At 39.0% G+C, this 21,066-nt stretch overlaps 1 protein-coding gene across 6 annotated transcripts in view; it reads left to right on the top strand.

The window, feature by feature from the left end:
* The window catches only part of CNKSR2 (connector enhancer of kinase suppressor of Ras 2), a 207,682-nt gene that overhangs the window by 160,360 nt on the left and 26,256 nt on the right, over positions 1 to 21,066 (top strand). For all 6 annotated transcript variants that reach the window (XM_017831466.1, XM_017831467.1, XM_017831465.1 and 3 more), the window contains 3 exons: positions 2,939 to 3,006; positions 8,224 to 8,324; positions 9,501 to 10,038. In XM_017831466.1, coding sequence (XP_017686955.1) covers positions 2,939 to 3,006; positions 8,224 to 8,324; positions 9,501 to 10,038 — 707 coding nt within the window. The remainder of the gene's footprint in view (positions 1 to 2,938; positions 3,007 to 8,223; positions 8,325 to 9,500; positions 10,039 to 21,066) is intronic.

The following is a 21,066-nucleotide window of genomic DNA, read 5'->3' on the forward strand; positions in this document are numbered from 1 at the left end:
AAAAAGAAAAGAAAACCTAGATGACTGCTGCAGCTACCAGTGCCACTCTATTTATTCTCATACCTAGCAAACAGGTCTTAAAGAAAATTAAAGCTGATTTTGCTGTAAAGAAGCAATATTTTCTTGGCCTCTTGTCCTCCAAAGGTTACAGTGGCTACCAGGACACACATACTAGAGGGAAGAAAGATATAAATCTTCCCATGTCCTAGGACTTTGAAAGAAAGAAATATGTGTCTAACTGTGTGCTTGGAACTTTTCTCCCCAGTGCATTGTAATGCAGACATGTTTTACTCCTCTTCCATTCTGCAGGAATTTCCCTTTTGATACAACCTCTGTGTTGGATTTCTCATAAAATTCTAACTTCAATGAACCATAGCTCTAGCCATACTTTATTAAAATAATATTAATTCTCTAACCATATCTGAAGAAACTTTAGCAGCCACATATCAAAAATTACGCAGAAGAGGTCAATACCTTGTTTTTGTTTCTGGACTGGCAAACTACTCAAAAGCTGTGGTTGTTAACAGTTTACAAACATGTCAGTACCTTTTTGTTCACCCCACAGGCACTGCCAGTCATATTCCAAACCTTGATACAGATCATGAACTGTGACGATAAGTCTCTTCTCTCTCTCTGTATCAACGTGAGAGAATGGTACACATTTCCTGGGTTCTCATTAGATTATACTTTTCGTGAAACAACATTTTTCTAGAAAGAATCATATCTCATAGCTCTGAGCAGTATCAATTGACTGTCAGTTAAGTGTTTGTTAATTTAATTGGTTGCCTCATTAACACGCACACTTACCAGGAAATGCTATCTCATATTTAGGACAGAATGAAGTTTTCCAACAGGAGAACCTTTATAGATTTATTATCTAATACTTTGTCCCCTGCAGCCCTGCTCAATGGGGTTCAGTAGGTGGCTGTTCCCTGCTGGCTGTCCAGGTGGGGGAGGTAAGCCAGGAGCTGAACTTGGGAACATGAAATCCAGAATAGGCAGGAGGAAAGCAAAGGGCCGTCTCTGCTGTCTGCCATACCATTTGATAGAGCAGATGCTTGTTGTCTTGTGCTGCTTTACCCTTTGGACACAGAAAAGTCTATGGCTTTTCTGGTCCTTCAGCAGCATGGGGCTGGAGTGCTCTGGGTGAGGTTCCTGTCTCAGTGCCTCTGACTTAGGCTGGCAGAGCTGTCAAGACAGCTGAGCTTTATTCCCCCAAAAAAGTCTTCACATATCAGGAATGTGAGCCTAAAAGATAGCTTTGTAATGGGTCATCTTTCTGCTGGGAAGGTGTGAAATCATTGTCTGAGACATGGTTTGTTGGACTTGTGTTCCTATGTGCCACTTGTTTTTATAACCGTATGGCACTTCTAAGAATTATAATTTAAATTTTAAGTCTCTTCTTCAGCTTCCCTATTCTTCTGGTAGAAGTTTTGATTGGGTGGTAACATTAAGTATTCTGCAATCACTTTAGGAGTAAATCTCTAGCTTTCTTCCCATTGTCCAACACTTTATGGACCATTAACATGGTTTACAGATCATGTATGTGGTCACTGTGGAAGGACAGTGACAGCTGATAGAAAGTGTCCCCGCCTATGGCAGGGGAGTTGTAATTAGAAGATCTTTAAGGTCCTTCCAACCTAAAACATTCTATAATTCTATTACTCCGTGATGACAGGAGTTAATTTCTAGGACAGTGACTATATTTTATGATCTGATGCCTGCTTACCCTGCACTGCAATGTCTTGAAGACTAGCATGCAGAAGTCATTACAAATGTGTATCCTTTGCTGAGCTAAACAGCCTGTTTCTGTGCATGCAGTAGGCAAATGAAACCCATCAGGCACGGTTTTCTCAAACAGGGGCTTCACATTCCTGAAGAAAACGCAAACCTGACTGGAGTTGTCTTTCTATATACCCTAGCAGTTAAATTGCAAGCCAGTAGGTTGGCAAACCAGGCCTGTCAAGTCCTGACTATGGGATGACTGGAGCAAGTAATTCCAGGTTTACCATGGAATGGACAACCACAGGAGATGGCCATGGTGGTTTAAAGCCTCGTTGATGAACGACCTGATTCATTGTAAGCATTTGGCTAATGAATACACTGAGAGCCCCATGGGGGAAGAGTACAGGTTGAAACTGCCCTGCTACAGACAGTGGAGTGTATGCTTGACAGTGACAGCCCTGCTAGAGGAGAGCAGCAATAGCTCATTTGTTTTTTGGTTTGGGTTTTTTGGGGGTGGGTGTGTTTGTTTGGTTTTGTGTTGGGTTTTTTATTTTTTTAAATTCGTGCAGTTTATGGAAGCATTTTTTCAAGTCTATTTTGAGATTAAAGCCTTAGATGTGAATTGCATTGAAGCAACTGTCTTTCTCCCTCTGCTTCTCCGACACAAACACAAAAGTGAATTCTGATATCCCTCCTTCTCTTTGTATATGGCGTTGTAGGTAAGCTCTAAAACACACAATGGCATAATTTAACCACACTGTCTGCTTGGGAGTGAACCTGTTTTTTTTACTGCTGGTTTCTACTCGATTCCTCTGCCAAGGTGCCAGTTCTGGCCTTAAAATGTTGCTTAAATCTCTGAAAACTGGTTTTTATTCTTGAGAAATCAGAACAACAGGAGTATTTGTGTGATGGCATATCTGTGAGCAGCAGTCTTAACAGCTCTTTGATTATCTCCAAAACCTTTATTTTACAGATGTTTGACTTCATACATGGTTTTCTGTTTGAAATAAAATACTTGCTGTGAAAACATTTTGTTCAATAGCAAAATCATAGATCTTTGGAAACTCCCTGAATAAGAGTATCAAAGAGAACACTTGTCTAATATGAAAAATAACATCTCCTTCAGATGTTCCTAGCTTTGTTTTTGATAGAAATGCACTCAAAAAATTTAGAGGCTGGATTGGTATCACTGCTTCTTTTAATATTATTTCAGATGGCTAAACAGAATTAACATGCTTGCTGCTGGCTATGCAGAAAGAGAGAGGATCAAACAAGAGCAAGGTAATGTGTTGTTATTTTGGTTTCCTCTGACAGCTCTTAACACAAGTTCATATGTTCTCTTTTCCTTGCTGTGTATCAGGCCTCGTTCTCAACTTCTGAAAGCAATTCACATGTAGGTATCACTGCTGTTGCTTTACAGAATTCCTTCTCTTTCAGGGGTTTAGATTAGCTCCTTCAGATTCTGATCCACAGACACTGGATTATTTCTGAGAAGGCTGCAGAAGGTAGTTAAAAGCAGCAGATATACTGGCAGTAAGCTCCTGTATGTGGTACCAAAGAATCTGTGTCCCTTATCAGAAGAAAATTAAGAATCTGCAAACTAAAAAAAAAAAAATTAAACATCGCATTTGGTGTTTGAATTCACAGAGGGCAGGAGTGCATGAAATTGTTCTCATGAACAAAACCATTCTTCTAAAATCTGTTGATATAACGGGATTTCCCCTGAAGACTTTAATTTTAAGGCCACTTAAATTTTGTGATTTCTGCTGATGTTGCTCTGTTTTAGTGTATGGTACAGCCCTGTTTGGATTTCATTTGGAGTTGCAGGCTTACAACATGTTACATCTCTTTATTTTTGGTGCCTAATATTTCGTGGGTTAAAAAAGCAGCATGTATAAAATAATGAGTTGCTTTGCTTTAAGTCGTTGCATGAGAATTCCTGTTGGCAGACAGCAAAAAGAAAGGGTCAATCCGATTGTGTTGAGGAGGTTGTTTCTTAGAATTGCCAGTGACATGGATCCACAGAAGTGTGGATCCAACTAGCTCCTTTGGCAAACAGATAGCTTTTGAATACATGCTTTTTTGTAACATGTGCACCCAGCAGCAGGCACCAGAAAATCGCAGCAGTTGTGATGATCCAGACCTTATCCAGGTGCCTGTCTGCCTGCTGCCCACTGAGTCAAAACCTCACTTTTTAGTTCTGTGACTCTGAGGTCTTCATTTAAAAGGTTCTGGGTTTTGGCCCAAAAAACTTATAGCTCAGACCTGCAATCGCAGTGCACTTAGTGCATTTACTATAGTCTTTTCTTTACACAGGCTATATTTCTAGCCATTTTCCAGGGAGAGTTGCATTCAAAAGGCTATCACTAAGCTTCAAAATTTGTTACATGGTGTGTGGTTGTGGTTCTATACCAACTTATGTGACAGCAGCCTTAGGTCTGACCATCTGGCCTGATACCATGTTCATCTTCCTGAAAAGAAAGGTGTGGATGGTCTGTCTCTGTGTGTTGTTGCAGTGCCGTTTTCCTGGGAGAAACTGTCCAAAAAACTCCTTTCCCTGGTCAGAAGCAAGAGTGACTTTGCAACCAGGTAGAAATATCAGGAAGGTGGGGTATTCTATAGCAGTAGGAGATTAAAAAACAGCATCAGAAAATTATGTCTACCTTGATTCATAGCTTGATCACCCTCACCACAGAGAATCCCAGAAGGATCAGCCTGGTGTTGAAGAGCTGTGGCTTACAGCATACTGATGTAATTTGGAGGTGATATTGTGCATGGGAAGGTTTTTGGGTGCTCTGTCACTCTCACACATAACTAGGTTGTATCTTCTTTTGCCTCATTTCTAGTCATGTTGTCTAGTAAGTGCCACTGCTTATTCTGGGAGTGTTGCCCACACCCTGTTTTAGTCTGGTATGGTCCATGGCACATCATTTCATTTTTAACACCAGGCCCTCTGCATTCACACAGCCCAGTATAGCAGCAGCATGCTCACTGTTCTCCAGTCATGTTCTCAATGCCTCACCAGACTTAAAAATCAGTTTGAGAATCCATACTTCCTAGGCAGCACTACAGCAACCTGTTTGGAGGGAAGTGTATACCATCTGTCACTGCTTGAAGAGGCTGTGAACAAACTCTGAATCTTGGAGTCTTCTAGGAAATCCTCTGTGTTGGCATCCAAAGCCAAATTCAAACTTCTATTGACAGTAGGTTGGCACTAGAATTACAATGCCATGTGGGACAGTAAAGGAAAAGGTGTATGTTATGCTAACGCTGTCCAAGTGCACAATTGCACACATGATATACCTTTCAAAATCCAGATGAATTTGGAGAAATATTTTTGCTGCTAAGAAATCACTGAGTGATAAAATAGCAGATGATCCAGTTCCTAGACATGAGATCATGTGCATTCAAGCCTCATGTAGCCTATTATTAAAATATCTCACTATTGAAGATAATCAGTGAAACCCCAGTGACTATGGAAATTACATCCCAGCACTGATGGAGATCTTTATTACCACTCTAACACCATTCAGTCATGTTGATTTGTTATATGCAGTTAGGTAGAACTATATCCTCTTAGTGTTGCTTAGTTTGTATTTAGTGTGGGAGTCAGTATCACATTCCCCTCTCACTGCCATACACTGTTTTAATGCCTCTGGTGATTTTCCTTGGCTCCCAGCACAAGGGCTATTATACAGCTCAGTAGTGTCCCTAATTAGCAGAGGTATCAAGTTAGCAAAGTAAAACCTCTCTATCACTTCAAGCATTTTTGCAATTATAGAAACTGTGAAGCTGAAATTTTCTGTATTCAGCAACTGTACCAATTGTCATCTACATAGTTGATTTGACAAAAGGTCTTTTATTTCTGTTCAGTTCAGCCCTTTGCAGCAAACCTTTATAATACCTCTGAAACAATTCAACAGTAGTTGTCAAATATGTTTCAATTAACAGTTGAATGGTTCTGAATCTAAAGTGCACAAATATATTTCAAGTGCTTCAGAGATGCACGAATCACTGAATTGTGGGTGTAGTGCTGAATAAAATGTTACATTCTGTACAGAACAGTTTTATAAAAATACCATCAACTTTCCATATTAAATACAATGAATGTTAGCAATACAGCAAGAGACTTCCTTGGATGGAGAAGTTATACACTTTCCAGTCATATAAATCAGAGGAAAAAAAACCTTGCTTATATAAATAGAATATATTTCATCGGGAAATGGCAGGTCAGTGTTAGTTTATATATAATATATGCAGTCTATTAGTCATTGAGAAAACTCTCAAGATATGCCTGATACATAGAGCTTTATCCATGACTGAATTGGACAAAATCTGCAGAGATTTTGCTCTTTCATAGCATCATACATGTTTTAGATAGACTCTGAGTCAGTTGCCAAAAGCAGAACATTTTTAAAAGTTGGTGAGAGGCTATTTTCATACATTTTATCTGCAAGTTGACCCCTGTAACTGCAGAAATTTCCTATACAAGCTGTAGGTTGCCAGCAGAATTCCCTGTCTGAGATAAGGTATGCAAAGGTGATCACACCGTGTACAGTGTTTTCTTGTGTGTGGATTTGACAGCAAGAACACCTTCATATTTTTAGCCAAAATTGGAACCTGCACTGAGACTGCTAGATTTTACTTTCAGAATAAACAGTTGAGCTCCAAGCCTGCAGAAATGTCTCTGAATGATGCAATTCTGACAGGTTTCTCACCACACATTGCACTCTTAGGCTGTGCTGTAATAGGAGCAAACATATCTATATGTCAATATTTTCAGGCATCTTAAGTTGCCAAAAATAAGTTTTCTTAAAACTATGATTTATTTGGAAAAAGACTTTTCATTGACTTAGTCTTTCATTCACCAAAAATTAATTATTTGCAGATGTCTAGAGACATAACTGTTTGGATTTTTTTATTTGGTAGTCATTAAAACTTTATTTATGCAACTTATTTATTGTACCCTTTAAAAAGAATCAACTATAAGCTTGCAGGAAGCAAACCAAAAGTCTCGGAGTTAAAAACAGAACTGCTACTGCATGGAAAGATTAAATATATAAATAAGGCTGTCCCCACCATTACTACAATCTAAAAATATACAAAAATTTAGGGACGGCTGTTTTGAGATGGTGTCATTTAAAGGTAAGTTTTCATTTTAACTCCTGAATAAGATTAGATACGGTAGATAATTAATCATACAAGACAATAATCATAATTGTAACAAAAAATCATTAAAGTCAAAACTGTATGTTGTGTCTGCTTGGATTTTTCGTTTGGATCATTTATGAAGTAGTAAGTCATGCAGTTCATTGAACACTTACCAGGCAAAGTAAAAATTGTCTGAGATAAGTTTGTGAGTAGTCTGAGCTAAAGTGTCCTGTCATACAATGATTTACCCAAATACTGAAAGGTAATAGAGTCTGAAAAAACATTACAACAGAGATGTTTGCATAAGTCTTACAACGTGTAAAAGTGTTAAATGTTACCTTACCCATCTTTAGCTGAGTCAGCACTTAAGTAGTTTTCTTAGATAAGGAATATTAACGTCCAGTGTCCTTTTAGTTAGATGCCATTCTGCCTCAAAAATATTTGTAACAGAATAAATATAGATTCCCATGTAGTATATTGTTCCATGTGTTTTCCCCTTTGAAATAAGCTTGGCCAAGATTTGATTTCCTCTAAAATGAAACTTTATAGCCCATTAAATTTAGCCTACAAGATCTGCATCCTTTGCACTTTCTCATCCATGTTTTGGAGCTCTGTTCTTAAATGTCATTATTATATTTTTCCTTACCATACCACCGTTATGTTCTTGCATGGATAAGAGGGCAGCAGGTGTTTTATGAAGCAAATATATGATATAAAGTTTTTATGTCTTATCTTAAATGGAGGTTTTTGTTATTAGAAATTGAATTGAAAAAGTTTTGTAACTAGTAGAATACAATGGAGAAAATGGGTAGAAAAATAGCATTAATTATCCATACTTTTTTAATTTGCCAGTTGGTGTTAATTACATTTGTTAATGTTATTTGCAGCCAACGAGAGTTGAGCAAAGCTATGTTTTTCATCTTTTCCGTTTGAAAAATACTTCCAGTATTTTTCAGCCAATACATGTCCTATCATAATTATTTTTGTGGCTGTATAAATATTTGAATATCTGATACTTATATTAAGAGTATTCTGTATGCCTGTTGTATTTATATAAGGTGTGTACAAGAGTTAAATTTGTGGCTCATTTGCAGGTTGTCGTTTAATATCTCTCTAATGGCACATTAGACTTAGTATACCCTATAATGTTTGGAATTTTCCCTCTTTATATTAAGACAATTCCAAATCGCAGCAACTTACATTTAGAGCTTCAGCATTCACTAGTATTTCACTCTTGATAATACCAGTGAAGGAATTTCCAGTTACTTTTGTGAAAGCAAGTTTCTGATATACAAATACATCAAAATGTGTTGGTAGTTTTTGATCTGATCCATATATAACTTGTAGATTATTGGAGTGAGAGTGACAAGGAGGAAGCTGACACTCCATCAACACCGAAACAAGACAGCCCACCACCCCCGTATGACACGTACCCACGGCCACCTTCGGTAAGTCACCTGCAACTGTCTATAGGAATGTCAACCAAAAGTGCCACTTTTACCTACTCCCCAGCCTAAGAGTAAGTGCTTGTGCTCCTTATGGCACTTGTTGGTATATTTTTTGAGTCAGTGCTTGGCTTGAGGCATTTGTTAAGTGACACATATTGCTAACTTCAATGGCCATCACTGCTCTTTTCACTGGTTTGTAGAGAACGTGGATTTATGATCCCACTTGCTGTACAGAATAGTTTAAGTCACAGAACTCTTTCTTCCTGTTCTTCATTCATGATGGACACCTACTCATCCATGCAATCCCTTACCACCCACTTGTTGACTTTCCTGAGAAAATGTTATTACCTCAGCAACAACACAGACTCTTCTCTAAGGCTCCAGCAGTTGAGCTGTGAAGCTTTACAGTATCAAATTGCACTTGCATTTCCAGACAAATGCCAACATAAAAATGTTCTGTCTTGTATTGCAAACAGCGATACTAGTTTTGTTATTGCAAAAAAAGTAGGTTTCTCTATAAATTGGAACGAAAGTGGATTTGTTTTTTTCTTTTTCTTGAAGCAGTTGCTGATATAAAACTAGATTATAGACCTCTAACTTATTCTGCACTGGCAATTTTAATTTTCATGTCTGTATACTCAGTGTTAACTAATGTGTCTTACTTGAATATAGTTTTTGGAATGAAAAACGGGGAAGGCAGGGGAAAGAGAGCATTCATGATGTTTAATTTGAATGCAATACTTTATCTTACAAAATTATAGCTCTTTGAATCATGGCGCTGAAGCACTGCAAACATAATTCCAAAGAAATTTTTAGCAAGATGCAATAACAACAGGTATTTTCAAGATTTTTAATGAACCAGGCATATCTCTTCTATATCTTCCATAGTGCCATATTCTGCAAATTTTTCTGCAAATAATTTTCCGCTTATTCTACAGATTAATGGACAGAGTAAAGATAATTATTATGAATAAGCATCAGTATTTGACCGATAGGTGTGACATGTATAGATGTGGGCATGCACTGAAGTTAGGATCAGGGCAGGTTAATTAGATGAGTTTGTGCCTTTGTTACTGAACTGAGTGCCATCAGTGATAAGGAAAAGCAAGGTAATATTGTTAGCAGTAGGTCTTGGTCTGCACTGATCTGAAGGTTGCTCCTTTGCTGACCTTATAGATGAGCTGCACAAGCCCTTACGTGGAGCCAAAACACAGCCGACTCTCGTCCACGGAGACCTCCCAGTCACAGTCGTCGCATGAGGAGTTTCGCCCGGAGGTGGCAGGGAGTGCCACCGACTCCCCAGTGCGCAAGACGGCGAGCCAGCGGCGCTCCTGGCAGGACCTCATAGAGACGCCGCTGACGAGCTCAGGACTCCACTACCTGCAGACGCTGCCCCTGGAGGACTCGGTGTTCTCCGAGGCGACCGTGGTCTCCCCCGAGCACCGGCGGCAGTCGACCTTGCCCACCCAGAAGTGCCACCTGCAAGACCACTACGGCCCCTTCCCCTTGGTGGAGGGTGAGCGGATGCAAGCGCTGAATGGGAATGGGGGAAAGCCCCGAAGTTTCACTCTGCCTCGGGATAGCGGCTTCAACCACTGCTGCCAGAGCCTTTCAGTTGATGCTGCCGATCACCACAAAGAAGCACAGCAGAAGGAGGTTGAGGAGGAGGAGGAAGAGGAAGGCAAAGCGGCAGAAGAAAACCAGGAAGATAAAAGTAAGTATGGGATATTTCTGTGGCTTTTCAAGTGTCCTGTTCGTGTAACATAGAGGTTGGTTGTCCTTTTTCCTATCAAAAAACCCCAATGCTCTTTCAACAACCCCCATGTTTTACCAGGTCCTCTTTGTCGCACACCTCTTTGATCTGCCTCATGTGTAAAGCTTAATAATAAGGGTGCTGCGTGACCCCTCATGTTCACTAGACACTTGCCCATAGGCTGGTCACCAATCACCTTCTACTAGTAATTCTTAGTTATAAATGGATTTTACTTCCATTCTTTCTTCATGCTTCCGCTTGCACCGTATCCTCCCACACTGACACTCATGTGTTTCAGTACACACTTAGTAAGATTTCCAGCCAACCCCATCCAGGCTGTAAAAACCACTTGGTAAATCCTGGAGTGCAGGGTCAGGCTGTGATTACACAGTATCATAGTATCATCAAGGTTGGAAGAGACCTTTAAGATCATCAAGTCCAACCATGAACCTAGCACTACCACTGTAACCCCTAAACCATATCACCCTGCACCAGATCCAGATGCCTCTTAAACATCTGTCCGGGTAGTCAGGTCACAAGACATCCCAGAATCTATAAGAAGTTGGAAAAGAGAGGGTATTTTCCCCAGTTCCTCACCTTGTGATTTATAAAGAGAGAAGTTCAAAAAACATTTCAAACAAACAAAAATAATAGAGATAATTATGTGACCGGCGAGGCTTAAAAAAAAAAATCATAACACTGAGTAACTGTCACTTACATGACACATAAACTTCATAGAGATTAGTGCTACTTGTCAAAAATAATCCAAATAAACAGGGATTAGAGAAGGTCCCTGGCCCTCCTAAATGTGTAAACACATTTCTGTGTCTGTTCCATGCTCTGTCCTTCGCTGTCGTTTATGGAGCTTCTCAGCATGTGCTGCTGGCAAAGTTGAGTTCCCACTCAAGTTGCAGGGTCAGTCAATGAAGTCTGCATCCATGAATTGTGGGGTTACACTGCAATTAAGTTACCTGAAGCGGCAAGGAAGGCAGGATGACTCCTGAAGCTCTCAAAGGGTCTCTGCTATCTGTTCCTTCAAATTCAGCTTTTTTACTGCAGTAAAGGAGGATAAAAATGGTAAAGAGATAGGAAAGGGTAATAAATGCTTTGGATAATTAACTGCCTACCTAAGTTAATTCATTAAAGTTAGCACCATTGTTGGGCATTAAAATTCATATGGATGTTATTTAGTCTACTTGGAGAGACATCAGCAGTTTTCCATTGTCCTTATGCTTTAGTCATTATGTTCTAAACATCTCCAGTGATTTCTTTTGCAGATATTAAATTTGATGCCATCAAAAGTTTAAAAAGGCACTATTTCAGTTGTGTTCATTCATGACACTTTCCAAAAAACCTATACATTTATTAGGGTAATATTAGACTCTTATTGACTGTGAAATGAAGCTGTCTAATTAACAGGGTTAAATTTCATCAGCCATGCAGAATGTTTTATCCTATTTTTAGTCTTCAGGTTTTGTTTTCAAATGAGTTTTTACTGATAACAATATAAAAATATTTCTCTAAAAAATTCTCACAGAAAACAGAAAGGGTCAAGGAGACTTTCCATGGTCTTTGCTGTGCTGTTTGGGCATTAGTTACAGATACTGTTGCAGAGTCTAAGTTGTTAGGTGTTTTAAATCTCAATTACAATGCTTTTGGTCTTACCTTACTAGTAAAGGTCTAGTGTTTGATTTAATGGACCAGAACTTGGGCTCTTCTCCATCTTTCTATACCAATTTCCAAAAAAGGAGAAAAAGTCTAATTTTTGAAGTGGACTCCCTATAGACACGTACTTTTTACTTTGAGTGAGGAGGTTTTCTTGGTTGAAGCTTTAACAGGAGATTATTTTTGAGACGTTAACGACCAGCTGGACAAGTGAAGTGCTCATGATGAATTACTGACCATGAAATTATAAAACTAGAAGTAAAATACTGCTCAGTCTGTTGAAAAGTTTAAGTGTTGAATTGCTTGTCGCTATGGCTGCAATGTTCTGTTTGCAACGCTGAATTTTCCAGTGCCCTTACCAGTAAAAAGCTGGAGGGGTTTCATGCAAGTGGTGTTCTTAAGTGCAAAATCTAGTTTCTGAGCTGAAAGATTTGCTTACATCTGCTAAGTTGCTGATAGGATGGGTGTCCTTGTGTGTGCTACCTCACTGCCTCCTTCACCTCCATTGCTCTGGGAAAATGAAACCTTGCAACTGGCTGGAGAAAGGCAATCCTCTCTCTTAGAAATGTTTTAATCTCACCTTGAATGTTCTCTCATGTGATATCAGAACCTTTTAAATATATTTATTTGCCTTACACATTTGTGATCCTGACATAGTTCTGGGTTTTTGGATGATTATATGTGTTCTTGTGTGTACATGTATGTGTTTTAAAGCTTAATCATTCCTATTGCTTTTTATGCGGGACAAGAATGCAGCTCCTTTGCAGTTGTTGCTGTACAAGTTAAATGTTATTGCCAAAAGTTTGTTTTCTTAGCTTTCTGTTCTTACATTCTCACTTTTAAAACCACCTGAGTTTAAATCAAATAGCAAAATGTGGTCCTGTTTCTTCCAACTTCTTTTGCAAAATTGTTTTCAAATAACTGCACTACAAACCAGGAGCTCCACCCTTCTTTCAAATGCTGCCCCCAGCTGCTATAATTTAACATAGTTCTGTTGACTTTCCAAAGCTATGATGATTTGCAACTAAACATCTCTCAGTCGATCGCTGCTTTATGCCTTAAACAGATATTGCAAGACTTTACTGACACTGCAAATAGTTCTGTGTATCAACTCTGCTGCAATGCCTAGATACGTATGCTAAATTGAAAATACAGGTTGTCCTTTCCTATGTTTGTCAGTTAGGACCTGACTTTGTTGCGTGTTCAGCTACTTCCTTTTGTCTTGTTGTATCATATTAACAATGCACTGCTAATCTTTAATGGATTGTTTTATTTCCCTAATGACTTTTGTGTAAACCATTTAGATGTTCCATATTGACACCGTCCTGCATCGGTCTCTTGCTTTGTAATCCAAGAGGATTCTCCTGTGGGATATTTGAGTTTGTCCATGTGTTTGCTCCTGATGGTTATGCAAATGGCAAACAACATTCAGACCTGTGGCACCAAACATCCCTCTTGCTGTGTTGTTCAGAGGCAGCCTGAACAGGGAGAGCAGGTCAAAGGCTGTGGCACACTACATTGCATGTCTGCGATTCAGTTAGGAAGGACAAGTTGGGCCTTTTCAGGTTTGTTTTCTGCTGGTGAAAGGTAATAGAAGGAGAGAGGTGTGCATCATGGCATTGTCACTCCCTTCCCCTCTGGCCCCACCACTGTCTGCCCTCTGTGCGCTTCGACAGATTTCACCACTTAATGCCAAAGAACGCTTCTAAGATCTTCTTCGGAGACTATTTCCAGCTTTTGTTCCAGGAAAGCTTACCTCATTTTTTGCCCCCCCCCCTTTTTTTTTTTTTAAATTATTTTTTATGGTGATTCCTTAATTTTCAAAGACTTCTTTGGTTTGTGAGACAGTAATGTGAATTACTAAGGGTTCAGCATTTAAGAGAAGTAGGTAACTAGCTCTCTACACAGTGTAACTGACTGTAGATCCCTCCAACTTAGCTGCAGAAAAACCTGCACCTTTTTTCCATACTCCCCAAAAAAGTCCTTGAACAACAGCAGCATCTGTGGGAGTCTCTGGTGCTGTCATCTGCCCAGAGAGTGCTGGTACAGGAGCTCTGCTGCTGGCTCCATGTGCTGCGGGGTTGACCAGAGGAATACGGGCACATTTTCCAGGGAACTCACACCTGGGACCTGCAACAATGTGCAAAGAAGCTTTCTACTGTGCTGGCTCCATAAAATTTATTCAGGAATATGGATAGAAAAGTGTTGATGTCTATGTTTGAGTTTGAAGAAATTACTTAGACTGTCTTCCCACTGCTAAACTCCATTTCCTTCTGCTTTGTTCCTTGCCTCTTTGTTCTTTTGCTTCTGCAAGTTTTCAGTCCTTTTCCTGCACTCTTAAGTACTGTAATTCCTCTTGACATGTGTTTAAGATTTTTTCTATTGCTACCTCATCACTGCAATTTTAGAGTATCTTCTATATAGGGTGGACAGCTATAACAAAGGCTTAAATAAATTTCAGTACATCAATGGCTGCCCTTTCGGGGGCAATTAAAGGCTGGGAGGCACTTGTTTGCTGCATTGATTTCACCCTCCAGAGTGTTTACAAGATGTTACAATCTTCCACATGTGACTTGTGTCACCTTGAAAAGATTTCACAGTGTTTGTGTAGGCTGGCATTTCCCTGGCATTTTGCTCCATCACCACAAGCCCTTGTTCAGGTTTGCAACATCTCCTGGCATCCCATGTTTAGTCCCACATAGGCTTGTGAGCGCTGTCCCCAAGGAACACAATAGCCTCATGATCCAGTCTCTGAAATTTGGCTTCTAACCTTAAACTATGAAAACACTTGTCAAAGGCCAGAGCAGGAACTAATGTTGGCATTTTGCAGCTCAGGGAGATGTCCATTACCTGTGAAGGGTTTCAGGAAAGTTCACCTTAATGTCAGGGAGGGCTGGTCACTGAAAGAAGTATCAAGCGACTGTGCTGAGGTACCAAGCCTGAGAGGTTTTTTTTTCTTTTTTTCCCCTGTAGAAAAGTTACAAGCCAGCAAGAGAATAAGAGAAAATGAGAACACTTTCTCCCATCCCACCTTCCAGTTGCAGAAATGAAATTCAAGGTGGTAGTGCTTTCACAAAGTAGGACACAGGAGTTTAAGGAGTCCTGTGACTAGCAATGAGTATCATGCACTGTGCCCAAAAAGGTGTATCCATGTTGCATCCTAGGTGGCATTTGCCTACAAGAAGGAGTCAGTGCTAGTAAAAAATATACTCTGAATAAGGTCAGGTATTTCAGATTCTGAAATGCAGGTCCAGGGAGGCTTACCTCTTCTTAATGAGAGGGCAGTGCAAATGGTAACTCTCAGAAAGGTCAATGTTTGCCAATTAAACACTATATTATTAAGTGGTACCCTGTGTACCACTTCTAGGTTTTGCTTTCTGCATTTTGGGTAAGATGTCTTCACTTTAGCAGGGTTTAGGCAACAGTGAAATGTGGGAGTCAGGACGAATAACGCAGAGTGCCTGGACTGTGTGCACTGGAGTTGATGAGGATGTGTGACTGAAATTAATAGGGCTGTTTGCTTTTCTAACAGCCTATTTCCATTTCAGAGAGGATACCATTAGTGGTGTCCTGTCATCTGACCACCTAGTTTAAACCACACTGAGAGGCAAGGGAGAAACCATTAAGATACTGTATCTTCCCCTCTGTAATTATTCAGGTTAGTAAAGGTGTGAATGCCCAGTAACATCTTAAATAAGCAGAGCTATGAGAAATTACAGATAATAGTTCACATTAGAAGTATTCCATATGAGGCTGATGAATAGCAAAAATTGCAGCACCTTCTGGGACACTAAGGACAGTGTTATTCTAAATTATTGCCTCCACTATCAGTCCTGTACAACAGAGAGCATTTGCCAGGGTTTTTTTTGCCTGACATCCTTCTGGGCGACACAGCCCATGCATTCTCAGACACAGGTCTGCTTTTTCTAAGCTTTGTTTTTGGAATCTGATTTTTCATTCCTGATTCCCATTTGAGCCTTCCTGTGGCACCTGGCTGGGCATTTGCACTCCTGTAGGCTGAGAACCATCAGCATTTTGTGCCTTGTCTGCTAGGAGGAGGTCTCCATCCCTCCTGCCCTCCCACTGCCTCTGAGGCTCCAGCTTTGCTGTTAACTCAGAATGCTTATGTAATTGCTTACATAAAAATGCTGCTGAGTTATGTTCAAAAATACGATCTTAAGCCTGTTGATTTATAGTGTAAATGGCTAGCCTGCACTGCTTTGGATAGTTTATATATTTACAATGAAATTTTAATCAGTGTCTCATGGAAAAACAGGGCAAGACAGTGTCTGCCATATCACCTGGTCTGCTCTTCAAAGCAAATGCTTTACATGCAGAATGTCTAGTGGGATGGTGTTTATTCACATATTCTATTTTATGTGTTTTTAACTTAAGTATTTAGGGCTTCTTTTGTCATAAGATCCACTGAGATCCTATGAGAGCTGTTAAATTTGAAAATTAGTGTGGGGAACATCATCGTTGGTAATTTAGGTGATATGTCAGGCTAAACTCTTTATTCTTGTTAAATTTTAAGATTCATTTTTACCTGATAGGAATTTCTATAAGGTTCCAGAACCAATTGCATATTTGGGAAAATTGTCATCCAAAGTAAGAGTTGCTTAGTTGTCTTCTAACTACCATATATGTGTATGTTCAGTTGTGTGAATAAAAATGTTTTTTAGACTACTTATTATATTATTAAAATTACTGATAGGAAGGCTAACTTAGATAAACAAGTATTGGGAGTAGGTGTATTTCTTTCTGAGCAGATTCTTTAATTAAAATTTAAAATTTATTAAATAAAGCTTTTCCAATTCTCATATGCAAAAGCAACCCTATTAGAGAAGTGAGTTTGCATTCTACATAAAAATGATGGGATACAAAGCCTCTGTTTCCTGATTTTAAATTTTTCAGTTTGAGGGGAAAAAATTGCCTGCAGTGTTCAAAAGCCAAATATTGAATCATTTACTAAGTAGCAATTCAGAAAGCAATATGGGCTGTCATAAGAGTATTTTAATTTTGTGCTTGTTAGTGTTTATTCATATGAATGTATTTCACCCGCAAATATATTGTTGCCATATATAAAATTTTATTTGATTTCCATTGCCCATGCTACTACAAATGCAAAAGAGAGGTGAATTCCTACTTTTCTTTTGGTTTTAATAGCTCTGTGTGTCATTGCCAACAAAGGTCATTTGCTTTTTCCTGAAATATATGGATTAAATTGTCTTTTTATAAGCAAAAGACATGCACAAGAGAATTTCTTACATGGCCATTTTCCTAAATTATTTTTCCTGCAAAGTTTCTTCAATTCAGTTACTAAGTTGGGGACTGTCAATGGAGCTGTGGTACTTCCCTACCAGAGATCCCTTTGGGTTAGGTGGCGAAGCAAGGAATCTATAGATGTGAGAATATATTTCGGGGGGGGGAGTATGTTCTGCATTAATTCTCTCTTTAGGTGTTATGTAACTGAAGTAGTTTACCTTCAATTTTTCCATTTCTAAGTGTAAGCAAACTCTGCTGCTCCCCTGTCTGAGTCTGGCTGCAGAGATTCTCTCTTTGAGAAAAGGCAACTCATAAATGGCAGACTACTTCACAAGCAATAGAGGAAAGACAGTCTAAGTGCTGTAGGGCTCTCTGTTTACCATACTGAAGGATATGCTATTGCTTCCCAGGTTGCTGGCCTGACACATCTCGGTAGGAATATAAAAAGGCCATTTTTGTGCTTGCAGATTCCATCCCCTTGATTCTAAATGTGCTTTCATTCTTAAATGATGATATGTAGCTTTTTTGAAATTATTTTATGTATGAAAAGGAAAATCCAACTTCTTTTTTTTTTTTTAAATTAACACATAGTTTTCCATTGAAAAGAGAGTTTTCCTGTCCTGGAATTTAAACTCACATTCATTTTGATTTCAAACATGAAAAACTTGCATTGTTTCTAAGAATTTACATAAACCTTCTCACTGAAACTCACTGAAAATTGTTTTAAAGACACTCTTAGATTTGACTGCTGTGATTTAATTGGAAATTTTCCCTGAGAAGAGTTTTTTCACTGGATTTTTTGCAGAACTGAGATAGTTCCTCTTTGAGATGCAGCGAGGATTTAACCTAATCTGAAGGTTTCTAAATGCAAAGGAAACAGAAGCCTACAATAAAAAAGTTAACCACCTGTCATGTACATGAGAATGTTCTTTCAAAATGTATAATTTTAAATTTTCTACTTTTTTTTCCAAAGCTAAAAAAAAGTAAACCCTTTCTATAATCAGTTGTAATTAAATCAGAAGAATATGGCACAGTAGGAGAAGAGAGGAGGACCAAAGTCTTTCCAGATTATGTTTATTACATCTCCAGGTGGTACCATCTGGTATGTGTGGCTCTCATGTTCTTTCAAGGCAGCCATTAAAACAGGGATGAACTTGAGTCAGTAGTGCTTGGAAGGACATGGGAGGGATGTAGTTTTATCAAACTACTACCTTGGTGAACATCTGGAGAGTCACGAAGTAAACATGCATTATTTAAGTTAAATTACTCTTCATCATGGGAAGCAGGATGGGATATTAAAGACCTCAATGCAAACAGTCAGCATCCTGCTAGAATTTTTTTTTGCTGGACAAAAGACTCAGGAAAAGCCAAATATGTTACAAAGCTGTTTTGTTTGGTTTGATCTATTTTTTAAAAAAGCTTCAGAATTTTGATATTTAAAATTAAGATTGTCATGGAGGCCTGTGAAATAAAAAATTGTTGCAGGACAGTTTTTTGTAAAGAACATCCTAGCCTGTTTTTCTGGCTAACTTTCCTTTTGGTTACTGGCTGCTGCTCCAGAGGGTCACACATCCTGTGTAGGTAGTGTATCTAACCTGCCAGCCCTATGCAACTTCCTCAGATACTCCTTGACAGCTAAAATGGTTTGGCTGTCAGTGATTCCATTTTGGAATCTTAATGTCCTTACTGGTTTCTTAAACCTTTCCACTGCAGGAAGGCAATATATATATGTTAAAATCTTTGTCCCTCCGAAGAATCTGGTGAAGCTGTAACTGTGCTGTGTGTGTCTTGGAGCCAGTGAACTGGAAGTGAATTGAAAGATTATTTATTATAACTCTGCCCTCTAAATCTGGAGCTACTATACCTACCTGCCCATAAAAATCCCCAGTGGTAGGCATTCTTCATTCCATCCAGACAGTGCTTTTCCTTTTTGTTGTCATGGGAATTTTTTTCTCCTAACGGATATTGAATTGTTCCCACTGCAATTTAAGCCCAGGATTTCCATTCCATTATGACGCAGAAAACAGACTGCTTTATTACAGCAGCTCTTCTTTTAAGCTGAAAGGTTGTTATGAAGGTTTAGGTTTAGGTTTTTTCATTGATAGTGTTTGCTAGGCCTCTGGCTCCTCTTTCCTGGGTGTTCCAGCTGACTTGCACCTCTTCTGCGATGGCAGAGTCCAAGCTGGGTGCAGCACACTTGGTTGAGACCAGAAAGGTTGCTTTGCCCTGACTGTTTTATGCTCTATACTGTGATAAGTATCTGTTTGGCAACTATACTGTACTTCATATTTCACTTTGGGCTGTACAGTATCCCAGATGCTTTTCTGCTTAACTGTTGTGTTTTCTAATCGAGGTTGTTCTGATTATTCCTTCACCTTTTACATATCCACATCAAGTAGCTCATGTTAATAAAAACCTCAGGTGAATTAAAATGTCAAATTAATTGGGCTAAACCTAACCAACAAACAAATAAATATGACATTTTGTAAAACTAACAACCTGACTAGACGAAAAAAAAAAAAAAAGAAAGCCCTGCAGACTAACTTGGCGTTTGCCAAGCTCTGTGCCTGTTAACATAGCATTTACCATATTGTTATGTGAAACTTGGCAAGGGATTTCATCCCTCCAAATCATTCCAACTTCTGAGACTGTCCTCCAGCAGTCTAGGAAATGTTTCCTGACACTCTGGTGTTTGTGAATTTTAATAAGTTTATTCTCTTCCACTATTCAGGCTATTAGTGCCATCTGGGACTGTTTCTGGATGCAGGACACATAGTGCAGCCTTCCTGTTAACGGCGAGCCTTTGGTGTCTCCTCCATCTGGGCTTGGCTTTTGCTTTCAGAGGACACCTTGGATATGGGAGGTGGCTAATATCACTCACTTCTGGGAGCTGACCTACTAGAAGGAAAAGATTGTCCCCTTTCTCACATCCATTCTGCATCTAAATAGCCAAGAAATGTTACCTGGAGATAGATGGGGAGCTGAAGGCTCATTCTTTTGTCAGTTGGGGTTAAAAGTGCTTAACACTCAGAGTTTCTAATATCCATGTGAGTTTTATTTGCAAGATCTGTTGTTTTTAAACATCAAGCATTGTCAGTTGTTATGAAACAAATGTGATAATACAGTTCTTTATTAATAAACAAACAAATAAAAAAGCCCAGTAATCAAGCAGTTTTGCAAGGATCTCAGTTCTTATTCATTAATAATAAAATAGATTCCTAGCTTTGTTTTTGAAAATTGTGGTTCAAAAGCTAGAAGATAAATACTTTTTTGTCTCCTTTTAATGGGCCATATTTGCGAGTTTTGGAACCTGTTGATGATGGTTAACGCTCCAACATCATTGTACTACTGTGATGCTATTAAATACCACGATTTTATGAACAAAGCATGAAACAAGTTCTCTGCAGGATCTTGTTGTATTTACTTGAAGAAAATGGCTGCATTTTAAGTAGGATTTTTGCTTTCTGGCTCCCCATTTTGAGTACTGCTGGCATAAAATAATATTAGCTAATTATTTCTTCTCTCCTGGATACCAGAGGGATAAATTTTGGGCTTTTGGAATATAAAATATCACCACTGATTTGTTTAAAAGTATTTGAGTTATCACCATCAGAGAGCGAGGAGAGAGGCTGCCAAAAAAACCTTCAATTTAAACCCTCTTTCAGCCAGATTTTGAAATGTTCCTTTAATCATGTGATGATTTACAGGTCTCAAGGAGGAGGCAATATTAAGAAAAGCTCACTTAGTTGCTTTCTGCTCGTTGTAAATTCGGGGACAGCCAGAGATCAGGCAGCGGCACCGTAAGGCCCAGCTGGGCCTGGGGATGCCAGAGGTCCCTGTCAGTGGGCTCCTTGCAGCTCATGTGGCCTTTCCTATCCGTGCAAAGTGGTCTTTATGGAATCCTTGAGAGCTGGTGAATAGGAGACTTAGGGAATTAGAGAGTGTCTTCCTACAGTAAAAACAGCAAAATCTGTTTTATAATTCACATAACAGTGTTTCAATAGCTTCTGCATTTGGCATTAATGTGAGATTTTTTTTTTTACTGTAATAATGTATACA

The sequence above is a fragment of the Lepidothrix coronata genome, unplaced genomic scaffold (assembly GCF_001604755.1).
Source record: "Lepidothrix coronata isolate B3197 unplaced genomic scaffold, Lepidothrix_coronata-1.0 Scaffold191, whole genome shotgun sequence".
Classification (NCBI taxonomy): domain Eukaryota; kingdom Metazoa; phylum Chordata; class Aves; order Passeriformes; family Pipridae; genus Lepidothrix; species Lepidothrix coronata.